Consider the following 9,728-nt stretch of genomic DNA (forward strand, 5'->3'; position numbering starts at 1 on the left):
CACAATTGTTATGCAGTATGTAATTACGCTTACTCATGTTGACTTCTTCTATATCCATGTTCATGTATTCATGTATTCATGTTTTTGTAAATATTTATATATGGCTACTGTTATGACATTGCACAAATGTGATGCAGTATGTAATTATGCTTACTCATGTTGACTACTTCTATATCCATGGTGTTTTGAAAAAACCATGTAAGGATTTATGGAATGCTGAATAAATGTAATGTAATGTAATGTAATGGCGAAGAATCAATAAGCCCATTGATCGTCATCAGGGCCTGCTTGATTCCCTTGCCAAGCTTGTTGAAGGTCAGTTATTCATCATCACTAAGTTATATTAGACTGGGGTATAATTCTCATCTGGCTCAGTACTCAATACCCTGTACACTGATGAGTAACTTCTTCACCTCAAAGGAAAGTTCTGGTGCAGTCAGTGTCACCTTTCGGAGTACTCATTATGCTGAGCGATGTAATTCTTAATCCCCCCCCAATTTACTGTTAGCTAGATATATAGCATTGAGTGGTAGGATTATAGTTGAATGATGAATTTAATGGATCTGAAAGAAAGCAATTGTGGCTTAATCAAGGTATTGTGGCATATAGGCAGCATCCTGCGCACACAACAATGGAAGTAGTTTTGGAGGCAGTGTTTTCTCTGTGGTCTACTCCAAGGCTACATCACACAACCAACCAAGTTGCATTGAGTTCAGTTAGTGCATTGCACTGCAGGGTAGTGAAGAGCTGGTTGGTTCGTGAGTTAGAGAACTGCAGTTCAGTCATTATGAGGTGTTTTGCTGTTAGAAGTTGGTAGCTGAGGTGCAGGGATAGTTCGGGAACCCAGAGCAAGGGGAACTTCTGCCATTGGAAGCCATTACTGAGCAATGACTGGTGACGACTCAGCAGACTGAAAAGACTTAGTGTGTGTTGTAGTGAATTGTGGAGTGCGTATTAGTGATAGCACTATAGTTACTTGTAGTTACAATCTGAAAGTGTTCAATAAACCTGATTACCAATCCAAACACCATGTACAGTCGCTGATACAGTTGACAATATTATCCCAGTATTCACCTGGAGAGACTGAGGAAAACCACAAAGAAGCTCAGTATAACCATCCAGCCAAGATTTGAATCTAGCATTTCCTGAATACAGAGCTAGGTTGTTACCATTACAATGGCATGTTCAGTATAACTGTTATTGATTATTGTAAGCCAACATAAAGAGTGAGATTCCAGATTCTGACAGTGATGACTGTAAGGGACACTGTCCTCTGGGATGTGTTTACATGCTCTGCTTACTCTTCAACTCTGAAAACAGAAGAAGTATATTCCTTCAGAAAGTCAGTGAAATTCTATCAGACTGCATGATATCACATTCCAGAAGATAAGTAGTCTTTCAGCACACAAAGAATTGAGTTTAAGAACAAATTTTTTTTATATCAGGGCTGTTCAGCTCATGGCCATGTATGGTCCACCAGTTGAGTTTTACAGCCCCCTTCCATTTCCCAAAATATATGTTAATGCTTCCTTAACTTTAAAAAAATTCTGAAGATGTTGTTGAAGAATTGTTACAAAAAATGACTACTAAATATTGTATAATTTTTCAATATATTTTACATGACGTGTAATAAATAGCTTGATACTTTATGAACTTAGCACGACTTCATGACTGTGTACAATATCAGTGCAGCCTAGGAAACCTTTCACAGCTGGTATGTATTTTTTTTTTATTGCTAGCAAAGATACTTAAAAGAAGAATTGAAAGGAAAATAGAGGATGTACTTGGAGAAGATCAGTTTGGATTTAGAAGAGGAAAAGGAACCAGGGAAGCAATTGGGATGATGAGAATTATAGCGGAACGAACTTTGGAGATAGATGAAGAACTGTGTGTTTGCTTCATAGACTGGCAGAAGGCATTTGACCGGGTAAACTGGACCAAATTAATGCAGATCCTGAAAGAAACAGGTATCGATTGGCATGAAAGAAGATTGATTAGCAAATTGTACATGGATCAGAAAGTTAGAGTACGACTGGACAGGGGGGAGACAGGAAGTGTGCAGATTGGAAGAGGAGTTCGACAAGGATGCTGTTTATCACCAATTCTGTTCAACTTGTACAGCGAATGCCTTACCAAGGAAGCTCTGGATGGGCTCGGTGACTTCAAAGTAGGAGGGCAAATTATTCAAACTGTGAAATATGCAGATGACCTTGTGTTAATGGCTAAGGAAGAAACTGTGCTACAGGGCATGATTGATAGACTAATTGAAATTGGAAGGTGCTATGGCATGGAAATGAATGTGGAGAAAACAAAAGTAATGAAAATTTCGAGACAACCAACCCCAGTCACAATAAAGATAGACCAAAAACAAGTGGAGAATGTGAAATGTTTTAAATATTTGGGTAGCTTGTTAACAGATGATGGAAGGTGTACTTGTGAAATTAAATCCAGGATTGCCATGGCAAAAGCTGCATTTAGCAAGAAGAAGAATCTTTTTACCAGCAAATTGGACTTAAATTTGAGGAAGAAACTAGTGAAATGCTACATTTGGAGCATAGCTCTGTATGGGGCTGAAACATGGACACTTAGGGCAGTAGATCAGAAACATCTGGAAAGTTTCGAAATGTGGTGTTGGAGAAGAATGGAGAAGATCAGTTGGACCGATTATGTGAGAAATGAAGAAGTGTTAATTAGAGTCAGTGAGCAGAGGAATATCCTACATGAAATAAGAAAACGGAAGGCTAATTGGATTGGTCATGTTTTACGCAGAAACTGCCTTCTAAAAGAAGCTATCGAAGGAAAGATAGATGGGCGGATAGAAGTGACAAGAAGACGAGGAAGAAGACGTAAGAAGATGCTGGATGACCTTGGGGACAGAAGAGGATACTGTCATTTGAAGGAGAAAGCTCTAGATCGCATTAAGTGGAGGAATTGTTTTGGAAGAGACTGTGGACCTGTCATCTTGACAGATTACTGATGATGATGATGAGTGGGGTGGGACTATGTCCCTTGTACTGCGGCCACTTCTGGCCTCTTGTACCAACCCCAGATGATAGGTGAGGGTGATTGTGGAGCAATTGGTGGAATGAAGATTGGTAGGGGAAACCGAGGTACTCGGAGACAAGATCAATTTTAACTAATATTTTTTAACTTTACAGGTCCAATTCCTGTCTGTGTGCATCACAGAGCCAATCATAGCAGGACAGTATTTGTATCAGTATACTGGAGGAAATATAAAAATATATTTTTATAATACTGTTCATGGTTAGGTATGTAGGGCACAATGCAGGTTTGAAATTGGACAGCCCATATATATATATATATATATATATATATAGATATGTAGGGATTGACAAGTGTGCTGCAGGCAAAAAAAAGTCACCTTTAAGAACCTAAGCAATAGTGGTATAACAAGGTAAAGCTCTCATGTAACAGGCTGTGGAGGCCCATAGGGTTGTGATACATTGAGGCCCCCACATTTTCTAGATAATTGGGTCACAGATGGTGGTAAGGTTGTCAGCCTTTATGCACCAGCCACTCTTTACCCCCAGTAACATTCCTGGTACTCATTTCTGTTAGAGGTTGAGTCGACCCCAGGACCATACTGCAGCTGGAAGGATTAGGTCAATTGAAAAATCCAGTGACCTCATCAGGGACTGGTTGTATCAATATATATAAAAAAAGCTGTTACAGCTATTTAGAGACGTATTTGAAAGTATTTTATGTCATACACAGGAAAATGAGCTGGTGCTACAGGCTAGACGACTGAGGGGTCAGAGTTCAAGTCCTGGTAGGGTCTAGAATTTTCTCTTCTCCACATTGTCCAGGCCGACTCTGGGGCCCATGTAGCCTCCTATCCAATGGGGTCCTGAGGGGGGCTCTTTCCCAAGGGGGTAAAGAGGCTGGGGCATGAGACTGACAACCCACTCTAACTAGTGCTGAGGTCAAGAAAATGTGGATCTTTACATCCACTCCCCCTTACATTTTCATGGTGTAGTGCTTAATTAGTTAAGCACAGGGACAACTTTACCTTTTACCTTTGCAGAAGAAAATGGTTATGGAAACTGTTTTCCTCACACAGATTTACAGTGATTAAGAATTTTCAGCTGAAATAATTTTTTATACATAGAATTGTAATTAAATTAATATTTATTTACAATCCATAGATTCTTTAGAAGATTATGTCAAGGATGCCATATACAGTGTTGAATTTGAGGTTCCCATAGCAGTGACATAGCAGTTCTGTCCTCTGAGATGTGACATGGTGCAGTCTGATGAAAGTCAGCTCTTCATGTCATTGACAGTTCATGCAAATATAAGCGTGTTTATTGGTTCTCTTATTGGGTGTTTGTACCATGTGGATATGGGCAGTGTTACTCATATTCCAGAGGTTCATGCTGCCTCCATCTTCAGGGTTGAAGTGAGTATTGATCATGAAGATGGAGGCAGCACATAGCACACACTGTCCTCCTCCACACAGTGCAACCACGCAAGAGCTGAGTCAGCATCAGCAGTGAACAATGAGAGAGCCCCAAATCAGTAAGAACTGTTCCTGTAACAGGCCGTGGAGGCCCATAGCGTTGTGAGATGTCGAGGCTCCCACATTTTCTAGACAGTTTGTTCACAGATGGCAGTGAGTTTGTCAGCCTTATGTGCCGGCCTTCCTTTACCCTGAGAAAGAATCCTGGTACTCATTTCTGTTAGAGGCTAAGTTGACCCCAGTTTGTGCTGGTTAGTGATTTATGCCTTGCCAACCTCAGTTATAAATTAGATCTTTCAGTGTACAGCATTCGTGTGTTGCGCCAGGCTGGAAGCACTAGTTGAGCGAGAGTGGCTGCAGGCAGGATATCCGTTCCCCATTCGCCATCGCAAGTCATGTTACAGCACTGGGCGGACCAAGGCTCATGCCCCAACATTCCTCCTGTTCCTTGACTGTGTGGGACAGATTCACCAGCAGTTCCCATGCAGCTTTGAGTTCAGGACCTCATTCCTCATCATGCTATTTGAACATTCCTACTGTTCACAGTTTGGTAAGTTCCTTTTCCTTGTAATTTTAAGATGTTGCATCTCAGTGGTTAGGTGGAATTTGTTCATATTCAGTATTTTAGAGTATCCATCATAAGTCAACATTTATGGTGAATATGAATCTTGTAGCTACAGGTGTAGGGGCTCTTGACAGGGGCCCCAAACCCTAAATATTCTTTAAAATGGCTGTAATGATTTGTAATTTATGAAGGACATCTCCCTTAATAACTATGTAGGTAATATTTTGAGGAACGTAAACCCTTCAGTGCCTCAAACACCTAATATCAATTTTTTTGGAAACTAGCTTGCTCAGTTTTAAATTTTATTGTCTATAGAGACAAGTGAGTCCATGTAACAAGGCTGTGATCTATAAAATATGTGTAAAAATGTATGTGAAATGTCTGCTTGACTCTGTCATGTTGTCACCTTCAAATGCATTTTATAGGTACATTCCTGGGCACATGTGAAGCAGAGAGAGCTGGCATGAAGCTGGCTGAACAGACTGTCAGTCTGTGGTCTTATCTGAATCGGCCAGACATTCTTCAGTCTTTCCTCAACCCCATGTATGACCCCAATAATCGTGTCATTTGGCCATCAGTTGCACCCATGAGTTTGGTAAGGTCTTGTTTCAGATGTTAAGAATAAAAGTTGTTGCATGTTAAATTGAACATCCTTATTAATTGTATTCCATGCACACACATATATAGGAAGTAAACAAAGTCCATAACTTTCATACAGTTCCTAAAACTGCCAGGCATTATATAAAAAGCCTAGGAATTGTGTCCATTGTTGGTGATTGTTAAGATTATGTCTTATGGATTCTCCCTGAGCAGATCATAGCATACTGTCATCGATTCCCTGAAAGAAATGAAGTTACTCTCTAAAGACAAAGCAATTACTTCCCCTGAATGGTGGCCCTCCACTCAGGCCCTAGATAGGGAAAGTTGCCAGTTTCATTGCTTCCCATTCTCAGGATGCAGAAAGGAGCTGTTAATTTCCCATTCTCAGTTCAAATCTCCTACTTGTGAGAAAAACATATGATGGCCCAGAAAAGGACTTTTTTTGTCCGTTTTTCCACAGAATTCCACTTTCCTCTTGAAAAGAATGCTGGGTCCCTGAAAACGTCTATCTCTTTTTATTCACTGTGCTTCCTACCTGTGACAATAAACCAGTGTGCCCTTTATAAATGGCTGTTTTTGTCTGTTTCTTTCATTGCCTTGGACCAGGTTCGTTTCTTTACCCCCTCTCCTTGGATTCCATGACCACCCTCCTTGTAACTGCCTACATAACTAAGCCTGTTTCCAAACCTACATACTTCAACCCTGATGATGGAAGCAGCATGTTCTTCTGAAATATTTGTGTATGCCCACAAAACTACATGGCATCACAAGCCAGAAGACCACCACCTAAACAAAAGCAAGCAAGTGCACTCTAATTATTATGCTGTGCATATATTTCCTAACTTGTTATTTCTGTAACTGTGCTGTGCGCCTGGTATTATTAGCCCATTAATAAAGTCTGCTTCATGTGCCATTACAGTCACTGTGGTCTGAATTATTCCTTCGTTGGGTGGTGGATCAGACACCTCAACAGAAAGCCTGGGAGACGATAACATCACTTCGAGAGAAGGACAAGGAACTCCGACTGAAAGCCACACGGTTACGACGACAATTAGCAGACTTAGAAAAGGAAGCTGTGGAAGCAGGAATACTTGTGCCAGCATCAGCTGGTGCTCCACCTACATCAGAAGCAGTGGCTGATGCTTAACCCTAAATGAATCATAACCAAATCATCATGTTAGGTTGAAAGAGATATTTTTCTTTCATGTGTAAATAGTAAATATATATATATGTATGTATGTAAGAAAATCTAAGAATGTGAACAGGGAAAATATTTTCTCTGCATGTTTCTTGCCTGTGTAGTTGAAATAAAATGCCAGCAGATTTCACATGCTGTTAGATAACATCAATTTTTTGGTGGCACAAATTGTTGACGCTTGTTCAGAAAGTGAAGACCGTTTTCACATAGCAGCACATGGGTAGCAATGAAGAAATGAAGATAGTTCAAGACTGGATCAATGGACTGGCAGCATATTTCTACAATGCAGAAATACTGAAGCTTGTCACACAATCTTCATGGGAATTATATAGAAAAATTATTTAAGGTATGTAGTAATGATGTAAGAAATTTTAACTTTATATATTTATTCTTTTATCACCAATCAGTCTTTACTTCCTGGACAACGTATGTAATTTCAGTAGGTTGAACTCTCTCAGTCACACTGCTGGTCAGTGGAGACAGTGTAAATTCAAGTTGTCTCAGATGATAACAAGAGGAAATGCCAAAAATTTGCTGCTTCTATGCCCATGGTGTTGATTGCTTCTTAATATTGTGAATGTATGAGGTTATCACTGTGGAGTTCCACACAAACGCTGTGTAAATGCTTCATGAAATGGTTCTCTGACATGTTTTCCGAACATCTGTGTTGCACCCAGCTTTGTTAATAAAGCACTTCTGTGTAGATGTGGCTGATGTACGATGATTTTTTTTTATTGTTACTTAAGTAGCAGTCAGAAATTATCATATTCTGTAAGCTATTGTGGTGGCATCACATCCTGATAGATGTAAGACATTGTTCAGATTTGATGGCTGTCAGGAGCTACAGGGGAGGCAACATTGACCCTGATCATACTTAATAATATCAAAGATTAGAAGTTGAATATCTAATGCAAGGAGGATATATGGATCCCATGGTAAGAAATTGAATTGTGGAAAATTGGTGGAACAAGGAGTTGCAACCAGATATACTGGATTAATTGGTGAATGCCTGGCAGGTCTCTCTGATAGTGAGGATGTCAGTGAAGCTTGGAGGGGCCTCAGAGATGTTATTATAAATGCTGCTGGTGTAGTCTTAGGAAGAATGGAAAGGATAAAGTACAGTAAAACTTGGTTATAGCAACATCGGTTTCTGCGACACCTTGTCTATTGCGTCAAATATTCAATGGTACGAACTAATTCCTCATAAAGCAACTGTTTTTATACCTTGCTTAGTACGACATGCACAAATGCATCAACCTCATATGTAACGTCATTTTCATTCCTGAATTTCTCTGATATCGTGGGAAAGTTCGATGTGTCTGCCCACCCTCACTTTCTCTACTTGCTGACGTGACTGTCCTGGAAGAATACGACCACGGGCTGCAAGAGGAGCGTGGGTTTTATGCGAAAACAAGGGTGTGGGGTGGGACTGCGTGAATAGTGCAAGAGAACGCGGCAGGTTGTTAACTGCATTCCTTTCCTAGAATCTCATCTAACAGGACCTCACATTGTCTACTTACCCTATAGTGTTCCTGCCTAAACCCAGAGAAGTGCAGTAGCGAAAACATTGCAATGAAAAGGAAAGTTTTAAGCATTGAAGAGAAAGTTAAAGTGATTCGTGAAATATTGTGTGTATTGTCAGTGAAAAGCGCTGTAATATGTCTTTGATATTACACATTTGGGTAATTCCACGTTAATGTTACGTTAGACTGTACTTAACTACGTATTTCACTAAAAAATGCAACATTTTAATTCGGTTTTTGGTAGATTTTTACGTGACTAACATAAGGCTACTGTGGAAATGCCCATTTCGGTTACAACGACATTCGTTTATAACGACACTATTTTTAGGTCCCTTTGATGACGTTATAACCAAGTTCTACTGTATAAGAATTGGTTTGATGGAGTGTGTGAGCAAGTGACAAATAAAAAAAAAACAGGCATATAAGAGAATGCAGCAAAAGAACCATACTCGAGGGGCCATGGAAGAATACCGTGAAGTGAGAAGAAAAGAAAAAAGATTGCATAAAAAGAAGAAAAGGGAATATGATAAACAAGAACTGATTGAACTGGAGCATTTAAGAAGTTCAAACAAAATTGGAGCATTTTATCAAAAACTAAACAAGAGTCGAAAGGACTTTCAACCTAGAACAACCTTATGTAGAGATAAAGAAGGCACAATATTGAGTAGTGATGAAACAATACTGGAAAGATGGCCGCAGTATTTTGAGGAATTATTAAATAGTAATGACTCTGAACAAGTGGCAGGTATGACCATAGACCGGACTCAAGGGAATTTTGAGACTGAAGAGCCAGCGCCAACCATAAAAGAAGTAGAACAAGCTATCAAAAAATTGAAAAATAATAAAGCTCCAGGAATGGATCTCATCACGGCAGAATTAGTGAAATATGCCAGGCACTTACATCAGCTAATAGTTAAGATATGGAATCCCAGAGGAATGGAACTTAAGTACTGTATGCCCTATCCATAAGAAAGGCAATGTCGTGGTATGCTCTAACTATGGAGGAATTAGTCTGTTGTGCATAGCATATCAAATATTTTCCAACATTCTATTTAACAGACTCTTTCCCTTTGTGGAAGGCGTAATTGGGGATTACCAATGTGGGTTTCGTCAAGGAAGATCAACTAACGATCAGATTTTCACTATTAGACAGGTCCTTGAAAAGTGTAATGAATTCCAAATTGAAACACATCATCTTTTCATTGACTTCCGATCAGCCTATGACTCCATAGATAGAGATAGTCTTTTTCTGGCAGTGGAAGAGATGCACATTCCACAGAAGTTAATCGCCTTACTCAGAGGCACTATGAGAAAGACCCATGCCAAATTAAGATTCAGAATATGTTGTCCAGCCCTATAATA

The 9,728-nt window shown here is 39.7% G+C and overlaps 1 protein-coding gene across 2 annotated transcripts in view; it reads left to right on the plus strand.

The window, feature by feature from the left end:
- LOC111867111 (myotubularin-related protein 9) overlaps nucleotides 1-7,557 on the plus strand; it is a 41,578-nt gene extending 34,021 nt beyond the window's left edge. For both annotated transcript variants that reach the window (XM_023856639.1, XM_023856641.1), the window contains exons 10-12: nucleotides 4,807-5,030; nucleotides 5,471-5,640; nucleotides 6,565-7,557. In XM_023856639.1, coding sequence (XP_023712407.1) covers nucleotides 4,807-5,030; nucleotides 5,471-5,640; nucleotides 6,565-6,792 — 622 coding nt within the window. In that variant the 3' untranslated portion in view covers nucleotides 6,793-7,557. The remainder of the gene's footprint in view (nucleotides 1-4,806; nucleotides 5,031-5,470; nucleotides 5,641-6,564) is intronic.
- Nucleotides 7,558-9,728: the final 2,171 nt, after the last annotated feature.

This window comes from Cryptotermes secundus, unplaced genomic scaffold (genome assembly GCF_002891405.2).
Source record: "Cryptotermes secundus unplaced genomic scaffold, Csec_1.0 scaffold291, whole genome shotgun sequence".
Taxonomy (NCBI): domain Eukaryota; kingdom Metazoa; phylum Arthropoda; class Insecta; order Blattodea; family Kalotermitidae; genus Cryptotermes; species Cryptotermes secundus.